The following is an 18,401-nucleotide window of genomic DNA, read 5'->3' as shown; positions in this document are numbered from 1 at the left end:
AGTGAACCTGCACCGGTCCCTCCATTTCCGGTAGGAGGGGCTCTGACAAATCATTAAGCAGACCCTGGGGAGTCTGGTTGAGGCTCAACTCTTTTCTTGTTTGACATTTATAATACAAAAGAGCACAAGGAATTCTCAGATTTTACTCGGTAGGTCCCCTTAATTCAGATGCTCTACAGCAGAGACTCTCTCAACAGAGAATTGTCTAAGAGCTGAGTTCAGTATTTGCATGCATTTAACAGATCAGAATTTTTTTTTGATTCACCCAGGTTTCTGGGGGCAGGGAACAGGAATTCTTTTGAGCTCCCAGGGTTACTTTCATAACCTAACGGGCCAGGCCGGCACTTCTATGTTTAGAGCTCCATCTCCATAACACACCTAACATATTAAAATGCATCTCATGTCCAATAACCTTTTTCTTTGTTATTTAAAAAAGAACTTGAAAATTATTTTCAAAAATTTTGCTTTTAAATTGTTTGCAAATAAATAATTTGCTGTGATCTTTCTGTAATTACGTGCATTCTGAATTTGTGCAAAGTGAGAAAAATGAACAAATTTATTTATAAATGCAGGAAATGTTTATTAACAATAGCAATTAATGGAGTCGACAAGGTCATATTGTTTTTTTATTTAACATTTATTAATTTTGATTTTGCATTTTTTCCTTTGTATTTTGAGTCTTATTTTTAGGGGAAGTCTCAGACCTTTTCAAAAGTTCTGAGGCCTTAAAGTATCACAGTATTTAAAATCATACAGTCAGTTCCCTTAATCACTTTCTCTCTTTTTTTTTTAGAAGATTTTATTCATTTATTTGACACAAAAAGAGAACACAAGCGGGGAGCATGGCAGCAGAGGGAGAGGGAGAAGCAGGCTTCCTGCTTAACGGGAAGCCTGATACAAGGCTTGATCCAAGGACCCCAGGATCATGACGTGAGCTGAAGGCAGATGCTTAACCGACTGAACCACCCAGGCACCACCCCCCCCTTAATTACTTTTTTATGTGGGTAGCCTTACCTCATACAATTCATAAGACTGGGTATTAGGCTGGACATATGAAATTGCTGGTTATTTGTTTTATTGTGTTTGTGGTTTTGGGTTTTTTTTTGGTAAAATATTACTGAATAGAGGCAATTTCACATGATTTAAGCTAATTGTTTTGGTTACAAATACAATACATTTCTTCCCTTGGAAACCTAGAGTTAAACTGGAGAGCTAAGACTAACAAGAGCAGAGTGCTCTGTATGCATGGGGCAGGCACTTAGTAGGTATTTGCTGCATGAATGCATGCAGGTACCAGTGAATGACCCAATAAGAACTAACGATGTACACAAGAATGAAATTGCATGTTACGGACTTGGGGTAATGGAACTGGTGGAACATATTAATCATACAAAGCAATTGACAATTACTTTTAAAGCCAACATTCTCTTTTTAATTTAATTTTGTTTGTTAGCAACAGACTGGCATTGCCTATGGGAGAAAGCAATCTTGGCATAGTTCACTGCCGACTGCTCATTCAAGAATAAAAAATGGAAACATCAGAGGAGTTTAAGGAGGAAAAGAAGCATTGTGGATCTGAAAGAGGAGATTTCAGAGGGCAATAGGATGTTCATGTTGCTTTTCATCTGGCAGCAAGAACTATCTCCAAGGGCAGGATCCTTAATTGGAAAGTCCTGGTTTTTACTTTTCTTTGATCCCAAGGAAGTCAAAAGCTTTATTTGTTGTTTTGGCTGGAAATCCTAGAGAAAACAAAGGATTATCAAATCTTAATGATTAATAAGACTTCAACTTTGGGTCCATCCATCCATTTATGTATCCCTTTATTCTGTTGCACCATTGTGTGCCAGATACTCTCTAGGGGCTGGGAATAGAATGAGGTTTAAGATATAAGACACATTTCCAAACTAGAGGGATATTCATCTTGTGTAGAAAGATGAAATGTCATTAGTTCTGGAAAAGCAGAGGGAAAAGTGCTCAGGAAGCATAGGCAAAGAACTGATTCTTGGAGAAATTGGAGAAGATTTCATTGAAGAGATGTTAATTGTTGTGGGTCCAGAAGGAAAGTTTTCCATGATTAGAGTAACCAGAGGATGAAGAAGAAGAATGAGGAGAAGGGGAAGAAGAGGAAAAGAAAAAAACAATCATGCCCCGGGAAGGGTCCACCACAAAGGTTCTGGTTTAACTGACGTGGATGGACATCTGTGTTTTTCTTTCTGGCCCTTAAAAAAAAACCTAACCAGGTAAATCTAGAGAACGTTAGGTTGAGAAACACTGGTGTGGAAGGAGTAGAAACACACAAGGGGAATAAAGGGACAGGGGTTGGATTGGTTGATGAGGGAGAAAATTGGAGAGCATTCTACTTTAAGTAAATAGCATGTTGAAAAAAGATGATATTTAGGGTTTTCAATCTCATCATGGGAGCAGATCCAATTTAAATGGAATGCTGGAACTGAACATTTTGCAGAAAATGGGATGTCTGGAAGAGATTCCTTGAGAGAAAGATTCAGCAAGAAAGATTTCATCAAGGAGCTGGTGGACCATCCTGAGTCAGGTGTGAAAAGTCAACTAGAAGATACTAGCGTCCTTAAAACTACTATGTATATAGGTGGAGGGAACTTGATCTTCATTACCTATGAAACACAAAATGTGGCATCTGAACCAAGAGATTTACATAAAAAACTGGTGCAAAATGAATGAAAACAAGGACCTCACAAGAAACAAATTAACCCTAAGAATACTCAGAGTAACAGGATTCCCGCAGGAAACAATTTCCACTGAGGATTAAGCCTGTAATAAGAAATTATTGAGTACACAGAAAAAAATGCCATGAGAATGAGTTAGTACACTTAATGGACAAAACAAAACAATTGCAGTGCGTAAACTATGTATTCTGGAGCAATTTAAGAGAGACTCCCAAATGAACATGTTTAACATCTTCAAAGAGATAAAAGTAGGAAAATAGTAGAGTAGGCTAGGATTAATTAAAAATAGATTAAGGTCTTGAACATAAGATCTGAAACCATAAAGGTCTTAGAAGAAGACATAAGTAGTAAACTCCTTGACCCAGGTTTTAGCAATGACTTTTTGAATCTGACACCAGAAGCAAAAGCAAAAAAAAAGCAAAAATAAACATCAAACTCAAAAGCTTTTGCACAGCAAAGGAAATCATCAACAAAATGAAAAGGCAACCTACTGAATGGGACAAAATATTTGCAAACCATATATCTAATAAGCAGCTAATACGCAAAATATATAAAGAACTCATACAACTCAATAGCAAAAGAAAATTCAATTAAAGAACAGGCAGAAGATCTGAATAGACATTTCTCCAAAAAAGACATACAGATGGCCAATAGGCACATGAAAGATGCTCATTGCTAGTCATCAGAGAAATGCAACTCACAGCTACAGTGAGTTATCACCTCACACCTTTTAGAATGGCTATTATCAAAAAGACAAGAAATAATAAGTGTTAGGATGTGACAAGAAATAACAAGTGTTAGTGAACCCAAGTGCACTATTGATGGGAACGTGAATTGGTGCAGCCACTATGGAAAACGTTATGGAGGTTCCTAAGGAAATTAAAAATAGAACTACTAAATAATCCTCCGATTCCACTTCTGGGTATTTAGCTGAAGAATATGAAAACACGAACTCAAAAAGATATACGCACCCCTATGTTTACTGCAGCATTTTTTACAATAGCCAAGACATGGAAGCAACCTAAAGGTCCATCAATGGATAAATGGATAAAGAAACTGTGGTATATATACACAATGGAATATTCATCCACAAAAAAAGAATGACACATATGGACCTTGAGGGCATCGTGGTAAATGAAATAAATCATACAGAGAAGGAAAATACTGTATGATTGCTCTTATATGTGGAATCTAAAAAACCGGAAAACAAAACAAAACAAAACACAAAACTCATATAGAGACAGAGAATAGATACATGGTTGTGAGAGGTGGGGGTGCGGTGGGAGAAATGGGGAACTGTTTTTGTTTTACTTTAAATAAATTGAATAAATACTAATAAATAAATAATAAAGAAAGATCTTTAAGATTTACTGTAAGTCATAAAAGCAAGACATGGATCAACGTATATACTTTACTACCATTGGGTAAAGAACAAAAATGGGGAAAGAAGGATCTCTCTCTCTCTCTCTCGTTCATCTATCATCTATCTATCTATCTATCTATCTATCTATCTATCTATCTTTCATCTATCTAAATATATGTGTTTTTTTTTATTTGCTTGCATATAAAAAAGATGTAGAAATAGACATCAATGATAATAATAACAAATAGTTTGTGAACACTTTCCCCAAGTTCAAGTTCTTTATTAGTCTTTTACATGTGTTATCTTACTTCGAGCCCATGAGTCCCAAGCACCTTCTGTCTAGTTTTTGTTTTTAATTAAAGCAGACACATAAAAATCGTGTTTTAGGTAATTGACCCTTCTGTGGCCATATCCATTTGGAACAAAAATCAGCACCTTGGCGAAGTCCGCTATATACAGAACAGACGTAGGAAGACCAGGAGTTCCTGCTATCATTAGAAACTCATCCTGCTTTAGGAACACTACATATCAGATAATGGAGTAACATTCAAGGGATCCAATCAGGCTCTGCAGCACACAGCATTCCCTTGGAAACAGACCCTGAGAATCTGAGTTTGTAGGCAGCATATTTATTTGTGAATGCTCTTGGGAAAAAAGGCTGCGAGGAATGTAGAAAGCAAAATTAGGAATAAGGGGAAGTTCAATTGTGATGCTCTGGCAACAGAGGCTTCAGCAACTCGCACGGGGAGCTCTGAAGCTGGGTGGTGCTTCGGAGCTGTCCTCGTTGAAGCAAGAGGGCTGGCTGCTCAAAGACCGAGCACACCCAGATACGAGCCTCCCTCAGGCGGGGAGCATAACCTTGGGTGTGGTCGCTCCATTGTTACAGGGCAATTCCTGAGGAGAACTGAAATGTTGTGTGCAGTGTCAGCAGGTAACGCTCCTAGGAGGTGGGGGGATGGGTGCTCGGTCCTGAAGGGGGATCTGGGCTGTACACCATGACACCCTCTACGGAGTCTTAGGGAATTCTGAATGCAGGAGGCATCAAGAAAAGACAGAAGCTATAGAAGCAGAGGGGATAAGAAAGTGATAAACTGAGTCATGATAGTGGTAGTGTCATCACAGTATTAACAACGAGGTAACTAGGTTGCTACAACAGGTTTTGGACATCTTGAGAGGCTTTTGTGTGTTTCACAATGATAAATGATATTTCAGAGCTTCATAAACACCAACTGTAATTGGGGAGACAGTTGTTTATCCCTGTTTCCTGCAATCTGAAAAAGCGAACCTAAAAGTCATAGGTCTTAGGGATTCAACTTTGAAGTTCATCTTATTCAAGGGTATTTATAAGAACATGTGAAAAAACTTCTCTGGAAAATATAAAACATTTTTAGAGAGATTAGGAATTTTGCTCACTTGCTTAAAAAAAATTGCGGTTGACCCTTGAACAACATGGGGGTGAGGGGCACTGACCCCCCCCGCACAGTTGAAAATCTGTGTAGAACTTTCGACTCCCCCCCAGACTTAACTACTAATAGCCTCCTCTTGGCCAGAAGCCTTACTGATAATATAAATAGTTGATTAACACATATTTTGTATGTTATATGTGTTATATAGTGTATTCTCACAACAAAGTAAGCTAGAGAAAAGAAAATGTTATTAAGAAAATCGTAAGGAGGGGAAACCACACTTACAATACTGTACTGTAAAAAAATCCACATCTAAGTGGAGCCACGCAGCTCAAACCCATGTTGTTCAGGGGTCAATCATTCCAATTAAAGAGGTTTTTTTTCATAGTTCTGCTTAAATGCAAAGGTGGCAGATCTAAAATCGCATGCTCAGTGACATATAAGTCTGATTTGTCCATTTGCATTATTCATTCAGTTTATCCTCCATTTACATGGATAATCTGGAAGTTTCATACAACTTAGTTCAAGAGCTAGTTTTCAAATTAAATAAGCTTAAAACGCACAGTTTTGTCCCTAATGATATATCATTAGTTGTTCTTACCTAAATTTTTTCCTTTACTGGTTTCACAGGCAATCCCCGTAAATGCAATTGGGCAGGAGCACAGGCATTCTCCCTCCAGCAGAATCACAGTTCCTCCATTTTGGCATGGGTCGCATTTTCTCACACTGAATTCATTGAGGTAATCTTCGAGGGCATTCTCCAAATTTTGTTTCTTTAGATGTGCATCCTTTATTTTCACCGGAACCAGATTATAGATAGGAGATAGCTGCAAGAAAGCAAACCATTTAATTTTAGGACTTTTTCTACTGATGAAGCTTGTGCAGTACCATTCATTGAATTAGTTATCAATTCATACATTCAATAAAGGCTTATTTAATGATTGGTATTGGCAGATATGATGTTAGCTTTCAAGACTATAGTAGTGACCAAAACTAAGCATGATCTCTGTGATCATGGAGATCACATTACGGAAGTAAGAAGACTGATATTAAAATAATCATACAGATTGTGGTGCTTGGGTGGCTCAGTTGGTTGAGCCTCTGACTCTTGGTTTTGGCTCACGTCATGATCTCATGGCCATGAGATGGAACCTGGAGTAGGGTCTGTGCTCAGTGGGGAGTCTGCTTGAGATTCTCTCTCTCCCTCTGCCCCTCCCTCACTCTCTCGCTCTCTAAAATAAATAAATAGATCTAAAAAAAAAAAAAAAAGACTATAGTAGTGACCCAAACTAGGCATGTCTCTGTGATCATGGAGATCACATTACGGAAGTGAGAAGACTGATATTAAAATAATCATACAGATAAACTTAAAATGGAAACTATGGTAGGTGCTAGATGGGATGGGTACATGTGTTTTAAAAATGCACAACCATGGATTTAAACTTTTCACAGGATCATATATTGACATTATTTTGTGAATTGTTTTTGCTGCCTCTTCCGCTCCTCTTCTCTCTAGCAGGTAGCCAGGTGCTCACTATCTCTTGTTGAAGTGGGGTTTCTGTGCAAGGCCAAGAACAGAAAAGCCCTAAAGGCAAATTCTTAACTGGTCTTTTTTCCCCCCTAAAAGCCTGAACTCATTGAGAAATTTTTGCAGGGAGAAGAAGTGTGAGAAGAATGCCACTGAGGGAGGAGATTCCTCCAGACTTAGTATGTCCCTCAAGTAGCAAAAAAACTATAACTAGGTCTCTGGCAGCTGTTTTGGGAAGTAGTGGGAACTGTGGTGTGCCCCTAGGGAAGCTAGGTCCATATCAAGGTCCACATCAAGGTCCATATCAAGCACCATATCAAGGTCCATATCAGGGACCACGGATCCAGTGAGCAGGTGAGTTTGAACAAGGAGATTACCACCACTGTGGACTAAATATTTACATATATCATATTCCTAGTTTCCTAACAGAAGCATCAGTGTTCTTGCATTAAGTTGGGCAACAAGGAAAGATCTTCCTCAACTCCGCCTGACACGTGAATAAAGGATGAATTTTCTAGCAGCATGAAGGGATGGGATCTCAATGTCAAATTTAATTAGACTTAAAGAAAATGAAGTAAAATGATTTATTCTGCACACTTAAATTCATGGATTAAGATACTTGGTTGTTACAACTGATATAGGGAAGCTTGGAAAGGCTTCCCTGAGAAAATGACCCTTAAGCTGAGATTTGAGGGTTTGAGGGTGCTGGGCCAGAAAGAAGAATATTCCAGTCATACAGAATTCAAAAAATTCTTATGGGGGGGAAACCATAACATATATTGAAAGTGTGTATCAAATGTCTATATAAGCAAATTCAACTGCATGACTCTAAAGAGCTGAGTAAATAAATCGTTAGAAATTGAGGCCCTTGAGTGGCATAGCACTTTGAAACAAAGTGCCACGAAATTTAAAAGAAATTGGAATCCAAAGACTCAAGAAAGAGGACATAAAAAATACCTACCACAAATTAGTGCATAAGAGTAATGATGGATTAAACAATGTCAACTGATTTTTTTTCCTCTGAGGACAATGACAAAAGCTGAACAAATAAACTAAAATTAAAAATCTGTTTGAAGGCCCTGGAGAACGAACGAGGTCACGTTGATTGGGCTAAGATCTGGGAGGAGGTGGAAATGCAGTGAGGTGAGCCTAGTGTTTTGGGGCCACATTCCCCTTGACACATTTCCTAATTTGGGAACAAGCAGCAGAAGGGCTATGGCAAAAGAGCACAGATTACTGGGCTGGGGAAAGAAGGTTGGTATTCAGGGACAGCAAAGAAAAACAAGCCATACTTTGGACTGGGACCCAAAGGACTACAACCCTAGAAGTTAAAGGGAATTGGAAGTGGAATAGGTCTGGCAAAGACTACAGTCTGGTTTGTATTAGAATAATCTTGGGGGCACCTGGGTGGCTTAGTCAGTTAAGCGTAAGACTCTTGATTTAGGTTCAGGTCTTGATCTCAAGGGTGTGAGTTCAAGCCCCTCATTGGGCTCCGTGGCATGGAGCCTACTTAAAAAATAAAAATAAATTAAAAAAAAAAAACCAATAATCTTGAATCATTGTAACCCCAGAAGCTTCCCAGATGTAAATATATATTTTCTTTGGAGGAAAATAAAATCATCCCAGGCCTCAAGCTATTCCTAGAAAAAATTTTATTTTTATTTCTATTTATTTGGGTTTTTTTTGGAAAGGGAGAGAAAGCAGAAGCAGGGGGAGTGGCAGGCACAACAGGCAGAGGGAGAAGCGGGTTCCCCATTGAGCAAGGAGCCTGAATCAGGACTCGATCCCAAGACCCCAGGATCGTGACCTAAGCCAAAGGCAGACGCTTAACCAACTGAGTCACCCAGGCATCCCCCTAGGACAATTTTTAAAGTATAGTATCCAGCCCCCCAAAACAATAACTAGGTACACAAGGAAGCAAGGCAACGTGAATCAGAACCAGTAGGAATACTAGAAACTAGAAGCAGAGTTGGGAGGATGTCATGATTTGAGTGATCAGACTTTTAAAGAACTATGTTTACATGAGCAGGGGGATAAAAGAAGAGATCAACAATTTTAGCAGGAAACTGGAAATTATTTTTTAAAACAGAGGATTTGGAAAAAATAAACAAATAGAACTATTATAACTTGATATTATAATATTCCAGTTAGTGGACTGGTTACATAGCAGCTGTGATACAATGAAAGCAAAGCTAATGAACTGGAATATAGGTCAGGAGAAAATACTGACAGTGAAGCATAAAGAGATAAAAGATTGGGAAATACAAAAAGAGGGTAGGAAACATAAAAGATAGAGTGAGAAAGCGAAAGATCCATATAACTTGAGTCCCAGAAGGAGAGAATATTTAGGAAGCAATATTTGAAGAGCTAATGGCTAAGAATAAAACAAGCCTGGGGCGCCTGGGTGGCACAGTGGTTAAGCGTCTGCCTTTGGCTCAGGGCGTGATCCCCGCGTTACGGGATCGAGCTCCACGTCAGGCTCCTCCACTATGAGCCTGCTTCTTCCTCTCCCACTCCCCCTGCTTGTGTTCCCTCTCTCGCTGGCTGTCTCTATCTCTGTCAAATAAATAAATAAAATCTTAAAAAAAAAAACAAAACACAAGCCTATAAAAGACAACAAGGTGCACCCCAGTAATGAGAAGCGAGGTTACAATTTTTTCTTTTCAATGCAGGCATATCCGAGTAAAATTGCTAAAAACAAAGGCAATAGACTAAATCTTGAAATCATCTTTTTTTCTTCAGATTTTATTTTTAAATCATCTCTCCACCCAACATGGGGTTCAAACCCACAACCCTGAGATCAAGTGGGCATGTTCGACTGAGTCAGATAGGAGCCCCAAATCTTCAAATCATCTTAGTAAGAAGGCATAGTACTTTGAAAGTAGACTGATATTTGATTTTAATAGATGCAATCAATAATATAAATTGTTCTAGGATAATGAGATATTCATAGGAGAGTTTTTAAAAAGATGACCTTGAAACTTCAATCTCACACACACAAAAAAAATCTAGATGGATCGTACATCAAAAAGTAAAAGCAAAACAGTAAATCTTCTGGAAGTTAGTATATAGGAGAGTATCTTCAAGACCTTAAAGTAGGGAAAGATTTTAAATAGGATACAACAGCACCAACTATAATGAAAAGAAATACACATTTGATTATGTCAAGATAAAAAAAATCAACATTATAATTCCTGACATGATGTTCTGGGAAGGACACAACATCACTTCTGTGGTATTCTTGCCAAAATGCATAACCTCAATCTTCTCTAAACCTAACTTGAGAGACATTTGACATAAGAGGTGACCAAAACTCATCAAAACATGTCAAGGTCATGAAAGACAAGAGAAGTCTGAGAAACTGTCCTAGGATGGAGGAAACTAAGCGGACATGACAACTAATTGCAATGTGGGATTTTGATTGGATCTTGGAACAGAAAAAGGATATTAGGGGGAAAACTGGTGAGATTTAAATAAGGTCCATGGGTTAGACAATGTTCCTTTTCTGATTTTGATCAACTGTACGATGATTATGTAAGTTGCTCACATTAAGGGCTGCTGGTCTATAGGGTGTATGTGAACTCTGTGCTATTTTTATAGTTTTACTGTCTCTACTATTTATGCAGTTCTACAGTAAGTCTATTTATTTCGAAATAAAAAGTAAACAAGAGAACATCTGTTATAAAAAAATATCCTAAAGAGTGAAAGTCCTCAAGTGAAAGAAAACATTTATAATACTTTTAAGTGCGAATAGGCTCATACACAGCACATGCCAAGCACTTCCACAGTCCACACAAATGTTCACCAGCACACAGTTTTATGAGTTAATATATGAGATTTAGATTTCAACGATGTCCTCTTTATTTGGAAGTAGCCTCTTACCCATGTTGCCACATTGGCATGAACGACATAAGCATGTGGTGGAGTTATTTTGATTTTTAGGAAAAGAAATTCATCTTATTTTACCCTTCAAAGGAAAGTCAAGGCCAGATAATCTAAGATACAGGAATAGAGGGTCATGGCGAAACTACAGTGTGGATGAAATGCATAAACAGTGTTCCAGGAGATAAAGATGAAGGTCGGGCAGTGACCACAGTCTGAGAGAAGCCTCAGACCCTGGAGGCAAAAGTCCCACAGGAAGACAAAGAACAATTAAAATGTACTTCGGGAAGTCTTCCTGAAGAGCCACGTCTTTTTCTGACGAACTCTGGCTCTCTACGAATTAAGAAAACCGTTCTCATTTTTCTAGATATATTTTCAGTGGAGGTCATCTGTCATGAAACTTGCCAACATACAAATAAATGGAAATATAATTTAATATGAAGTACGTTGAGGTTTCTCACAGGTTTCCAAACGAATCACACTATGTGCCAAATGTAGTTTTGTTGATAGAAGGAGTGTGATTTTCACCCCTACGCAAGAGAGTTCGGAATGATTTTCGCTATGTGTTTATAACCGTAATGGCTACGGCACAGAGCGCTGGTACTACAGCTCTTTAAATGCTTATGCTCTTTAACACCGGGGCGTCACTGCTCAGAGTTGTCCGATAGAACAAATGCGGTAGGTAAATAGTTCATATGACTCAAGTTGCTCCAGAAAGAGCTTCATATAGCTTGACGTGTGGGTGCGTAAAGTTGGTTGAGGGAAATGAGAAAGGGAGAATGGAGGATGGAAAAGGCAAGATGAAGACAAAAGCAACACAAAATTCATGCCAGGAGGACCCGCCCATTGGCATGAGCTGGGTCACAAATTTAGGTATATTTTCTAGTGCATTGAGTAAGACAACTGAATGCAATGGTCACACGCATATAAGAAATATTTACATGATTCCCAAGAGAAACAAAATAAGCCTTAAAACTGAGATTAAAGAGTAGACTTTCCCATGAGTTCTCATAAAGGAGACATTGTATTATGTAACATCCTTTCAGTAAATAAAGCAGTGGGTTATATAACTTTGGTTTTTCTAATGCCGAAACAGAACTTTACAGGAAGCCAGCTCGCTCTGCGCTAGCTGTGCTGATCTCGGCCGCTTCGCTCTAGAGGAAACAATACACTTCAGATCTCTCAGGCCATCATTAATAAATGTCATTTCCTCAGCTGACATGTTTTAACTAGTTTGTAGCAGTAAGCTTCAGAAGAAACCCAGTTCAGCTATTGTGTTGAGCTAAAATGTAGAAATGTTGTGTTAACATTCAGGCAAGCCAGAAATAGAATTAATATACTTCCATGAAAGTTGAAGCTCTGACAAAAGTCAATACTGAAGGCAAGGCCCTATCTCCTCTGCATGAGGAAGGGCGGAGGAAAAAATCTTGGGCTGGGTTAACACGTTCCTCAAGAAGAGGTTTGGGGTCTGCTGAAGCCCACAGGGAAAGCCATAATCAGAGCCACGAGTTATTTTTATTTATTTTTTTCATAGTCTTTATTTTATTTATTTTATTTTATTTTTTCATAGTTACTTTAGCATGGGAAAATATGTTATGCTATGTTATGTTATGTTGTGTTATGCTGTATATAACTGTTTTACTTAGAAAATCTCTGTAAAATTCTTTAGAGTGATATAACTTCCTAGTGTTTTCTCCAAGATAAGGTGTTTGTAACCTAAATACCTAGATAATTGATTTACTTTGCTCAGAGGATTAAACATAAACCAGTTGATATTTCAGTGTAGGTGGGGAGGGGTTTTGCCAGTTCTTTAAATAATTAAATGGAAGGGTCAACTATTTTAATATTAAGACCATCCCTGGTGTTTGAACATGTCATCCATAGACAATAGAATGCTTCAACTTACCAAAGAATTAATTAGTGATTATAGATTGTTTAATTACCTCATGGAATAGCTTTTAAGTCAGAAAAACACTTCTACCGGATTTATAAAATCAAAATAATTTGCAATCTATTTTAAGGTCAAACCACACTGTATATCATACCTCTTTAGGGATTTAAAGGCCACGCAAAGTCAATAAAACACATAATATTTTACTGTTTTCTGCACTTTATCTACAAGAAGATACTTTTTTAAAAAGTGGTTCCTTAGTGACTTACTATGGTTGTCATTTTCTTAGGTAGAACATTCATATGAAAAGTCCAGGCTTCCAATATATAAAGAAAAGAACTTATACAGGTAGTTTAGATGGAATGCCTACTATTCTAAAAATCTGGAGATCAATAGTTGCCCTTGAAAATAGGATAAATTATATTTTGCCTCCAGCCAGTGGGACTGTCCAAACAGAGTTGACGGAGGTCTTTGAATAGTTCCAGCAAATTTAGCAGTAAATCTTCAGCAGATGCTTTATTTACTTGAGATTTTTAAAATTGGCTCTAGAATATGACAGATGATGATTAAGACCTTCTCAGAGAACAATCTTGGATCCCTACAAAGACAGCTGAACTTTCTTTGTAGGGATGAGAAGACAAGCCGGTTTAAGTGTCCATGTGGATGTAAACATCTTTCTAAATGAATTATTTTTTCATTTAAGATATTCTGACATAGATTTATTTTTACTGAGTTCAAAATAATGAATTTAAATGTGACTTAAACATAATAAAATAAAAGGCTGTCTTCTGGGTACTTGGGTGGTTCAGTGGGTTAAGTGCCTGCCTTTGGCTCAGGTCACGACCCCACAGTCCTGGGATCGAGCCCCACATCAGGCTCCCTGCTCAGTGGGGATCCCGTTTCTCCCTCTGCCCCTCCCCCTTATTCTGCTTTTTCTCTCTCAAATAAATAAATAAAATCTTTAAAAAAAAGAGCATCTCTTCTTGGCCAACTTATTCCCCCTGTTTGTCCTACTTTTGGGGCAAAATATTTGAAGTTTCATAGATATGTTAGCTCATCTAAATGGCTAGATTTCTTTGACTTCAGTGGAAAGCAGATTATAATCTTCCAGTTTCTGAGTTCTTCCTCTACATAAATGTGATGGTTTGGATAGCTTCACTCACTCTTTAAAGACAGTAAAATGGGATGAAGGAACAAAAATTCCCAATAATTAGTCCTATCAAAATACCAACACAACTGTAACTCCAGTTAATCAAACCAAAGTCGAGGGTTGTCAAAGATAAATCTGACCCGAGGGAAAATTGTGTAACCTACAGGGAAAATTGAAAGCTGTAAAAGGAAGTAGGAAAACAAATAAGGAATAAAGGAAACTATATACCCTTTCTAGTAAGTTTGGGGAGCAAGTGATGGGGCTAAATGAGACTAGCATTTACATCTTTATAATTACAATGCAGTTTGGTTCCCTTAGAAATAAGGACTAATAGGTTTATAAACTGAAGACTGTAATCAAGATACAAAAAAGCCAGAATTTCTGGACCCTAAGAACTGCTCACCCTATGTCTTATTTTCTGAGATCTTATGAACTTCCCTTTCATGAAGGCCCTTCATGATTCTCCTGTTTTGGAAGTGGTGCTATTGATGTCCCCTGAAAGCAAGGGACAACCAGGGGCAGATGGAAGGTAACTAACAATTCTTGGGCACGTATTTTGTCCCAGTCTGTGCTAGGGGCTCTATGCAAGCAATGCTGCTAAATCTGCAAAATAAACATGAAGCCCTGGAGAGTGTAGTGTTGCAGAGGTCAGAGAACTTGACACATTTAGAGGACAGAGACCCGAACTCAGTCCGGGTTGGTGTGATCCCACAGGCCATGCCTCTCCTCTCTGTCCTGCTTCTTTCCAGGGATGAGATAGGAGTGCATTGGAATGCTCACATCTCCTTCAGATGAAGTTAACTGTTCATTTGAACCCACAGTTACATTTAATGAGAAAATGTAAAAGTCTCCTATTTGAAAATAAACATTCCTTACTTTTTGGTTTATGAGCACTGGGGCATCATTTAAGGAAGTGGCCCAATTTACAAAGTCAGTCATATCCACCATCTCGGGTCCTTTGAGAAGCTTCTCTTTCAGTTCATATGCGTATTTTTGGGTTCCTCCTCTTATGAGTGAAATAACATCATCTATGATGCCATCACGAGTAATGTTTACTGAGAAGAGAAAGAAGATATAAGTGAAACATTTATAGTTCTGTGACATTTGATTACATTTATTGAACCCTTTCATAAAGTATCGTCTAGTATATTTATTGAATTTTATTTATGTAATTTTTTCACCCCAAATCTCCAAGAGCAATTTTTATTATAGCCAATGGTAGACTTCAATTGTCTTTAAAAAAATAAAAACAGTATGACAGTTGAGATACATTGATGATTCCAAGGTCATCACTTATCCACTTGCACACAAGGAACTACACATGACTTTGGGCTGTACTATACTATACAGTTTTGGTTTCATACTTACCTTCATAATTACATTTTTATAGGCTTGTTTTAAATGATTTTAATATTGTGAAAAATCAAAAAGTGTAAAAAAGAATCAGGTGAAAAGCAAAATTTATCTCCATCCCAAATTCCTACCTATCTCTCTCCTCAGTCTCTCTCTCTCCAGACTGAACCACTTTTAACAAAATTTGTGAATCTTCTAGAATTATAAATTTTTTGAACTGGAAAGGAATTTCAAGAAGATTTTTGTTTATCCTTCCTCATTTTTATAAATGAGAAAACTGAGACTCAGACAGGTGGAGCGACTAGTCGGAGACTAGCTTAAGGGCCAACTATTGAAATTAGGACATTTGATGGCAAGTTCAGCTTTCTTTGCATTTCATCAATGGTTTCCAATCATGGCCACGTGTTAGCTTTTAAAAATATCTGGCTTTTTTCTCTCTGCCTCCCCACGGTCATCTGATTCTTTAAAGGTGAGCCTCAACCATTTGTAAGTCTGAAAATACTCTAAGATTAGAGTAAAAACTGAGAACTCCAGCACTACTTCAAGCTTGTAAATCTGCTAAATATTACCAACATGAGCAGCATTTATACCAAAGATATTTATATTTTTAAAAAGGTTATGCACTGATTGAATGTTAAGGATGAATTGGGATATCTTTTCCCCCAGTTTTATTGAGATATATAGACACACTGTAAAAGTTTAAGGTGTACAGCGTAATGACTTGTCCTACACATATATTGCAAAATGATTACTACAATAAGTTTAGTTAACATGCATCACCTCATAGAGTTAACAAAAAATTTATTTTTTCCTGGGATGAAAAACTTTAGTATGTACTCTCTTAATTACTTTCATACATACCACATGGTACTGTTAACTAGTCATCATGTTGTACATTACATCCCCAGTATTTATTTATCTTATAACTGGAAGTTTGTACCTTTTGACTCATTGGATGAAGGTAGATTGGGGGTTTTGAGTCAGGTGGAAGGCTGAGTTAGGGGAATGGTTTTGGTCTTCTCCTCTCTTAAAGGTCACACAGGGTCCTGCCACTAGCCCATTAGAAAGCTTTGTTAAAATTAGGGGGAAGAAAAGAGATCTTTCCTGAAGACATTTTTCTACCATTGGCCTTCTACCATTGCCATGAAAAATATGAAATCTACAATGACCATAGTGGAAAGGCCTTTCCCAGAGCTGTACGCTGTGTGACCTGCACAATGGTGATTCCAATGAATGCATGTCCATGGCTTACTTGTGCTTATAATGGTTTGGAAACCACCGTAAAGATAAAATAGTTTTGAAGCACTTTAAGTTTTTTTAAATAAAGAGGATACACAATAAGGAGAGTTTACAGTGACAGAGCACTGCTCATTGACAATTCCTCCTCCTTTTTTTTTAAGTAGTGAATGAGTTAGGTCATACTTACCATTTCCACCTTCACCCCTCTTTAAACAATCATTTTTATTAATCTTTCCCTTGACTTCAACTCCAGCTTTCAGAGAAAAATCCAGATTAAATCCGAGGCACCTTTGTACATCCCTTATTTCAATACCTGTTCAATGTATTTAGTTGAAAATTATTAAATAACATCTATCAGCATCACAAATAAATTCCAATTCTGCTATTTTGTAAGAAAAGTACTTACTGGGATTCCTAGATGTTATTACTAAACTCAAACGCAAGGTCATATCTGCCCTGCTTTGTCCTTGCATTAGGATCTAGTGGCCTCCTTCTGAATTTGCTTGTCAACTTAATAACAAAGGACATATACATTTACAGCTTGTTTGAAAGGGACATAAGAACAGGGCAGTTATAATAAAGTCCTTTACCTCTGCTAACATGGAAGGGAGACAATGACATCTAACATATATTGAATGCTTATCATATACCCAACATCATTCTAAGCATTTTGTATGCATTAATTAATTTAATCTTCACATTGGTCTTTTGAGGTAGGTTCTATTATTGTCCTCATTTTGCAGATGAGGATATGGAATGGCAGAGCAGATAAGTAATCCGCCGATGGAATTCAGCAATTAGCCAAGTTAGTATTTGAACCAGAGTTGTCTGGTTGTTAAGCACTTCTCTGTGTTGACTTCAGAATTTGGTCGTGGGATGCATCAACATCTCTTGATCCTCTTTGGAAGACTCTGTTCTTTATTAAAGTAGCTAGTTTATTGCTTTGAGCAGATGGCTTATATAGAGGACAATTTTGTTTTGGTCCTATGAATGTTACTTAGTAGATGGCAGTCTCGGAAGCTGACTCACTGTGGTGTGCAGATGCTACAGTTACTGGGAAGAAAAATCCTAATATTTAATTCAAGTATATAATTTATTATCTATTTAAAAGAGAGAATAATTATTTTATTTTAAGGGTAAACTGCCTCAGTTCATTGACCATGTCAGTTTTCACTCTTATTTATCATTTCAATGCCTAAATGTTTTATGGAAAAGGAAAGGGAGAAGTTGAGTTAAACCAAGGGTTTAAGTTGAAATTTAGAATTAAGGATCTGGGGCATTCAGGCATTCATTTATTCAATAAATATTTTTTGTGTACCCACAACTAGTGAGAACTTGAGAAATACCAGGTGGCTTTCCTCACGAGAAAGGGAGAGGGAGGATAAAAATGGAAGACGATGCTAGGAATCCAGAACACTAGATTTCTAACTGTAACCTAAGAAGCATAAAGGCTTCGATTCTGAAGATGGGGATGAAAATACCTAAGTGATCCCAACGAGCTTAGATTTCCTACCTCCACTGTGGACCTTTTCATGTTCAGACAGGGTCTGGACATCCCAAATTTAGGTGCAGGACATGGCTTGGTCCTCAGGTATTGCCAATGAAGAAGTGAGAAAGACGGCTTCCCTCTCAAAGATACCAGAACCGACCTAATGATCCTTGTCTACTAAGGCCAGAGGCTAAGTAAATTTAAGTGGGTAGGTCTGAGTTATCCAAGATTAAAGATTTCAGCCCCTGGAGCTTTTTCACCAAAGCAACTCTTAGCCTGAAGTGCTCCTTGTGTTTTGATTATTCTTGCTGAGCCTTTCTCTTCTGATTTTCAGGTTGCTTAAGACATAGTCCTCTTGTGTCCCCCACCCATGTGATATCTATCAAAATAGCCTACCA

At 37.7% G+C, this 18,401-nt stretch overlaps 1 protein-coding gene across 1 annotated transcript in view; it reads right to left on the bottom strand.

Annotated features, from left to right (window-relative positions):
- Positions 1-618: 618 nt before the first annotated feature.
- C9 (complement C9) overlaps positions 619-18,401 on the bottom strand; it is a 55,744-nt gene continuing 37,961 nt past the window's right edge. The window contains exons 8-11 of the mRNA XM_045787320.2: positions 16,702-16,827; positions 14,799-14,977; positions 6,073-6,298; positions 619-1,739 (exon numbers count right to left, since the gene is read on the bottom strand). Coding sequence (XP_045643276.1) covers positions 1,681-1,739; positions 6,073-6,298; positions 14,799-14,977; positions 16,702-16,827 — 590 coding nt within the window. The 3' untranslated portion in view covers positions 619-1,680. The remainder of the gene's footprint in view (positions 1,740-6,072; positions 6,299-14,798; positions 14,978-16,701; positions 16,828-18,401) is intronic.

The sequence above is a fragment of the Ursus americanus genome, chromosome 15, assembly GCF_024610735.1.
Source record: "Ursus americanus isolate L20-20 chromosome 15, mUrsAme1.1.p, whole genome shotgun sequence".
In the NCBI taxonomy this organism is placed as follows: Eukaryota; Metazoa; Chordata; class Mammalia; order Carnivora; family Ursidae; genus Ursus; species Ursus americanus.
Note: the sequence above shows the minus strand (reverse complement) of the source record. Positions and strands in the feature narration are given on the sequence as shown.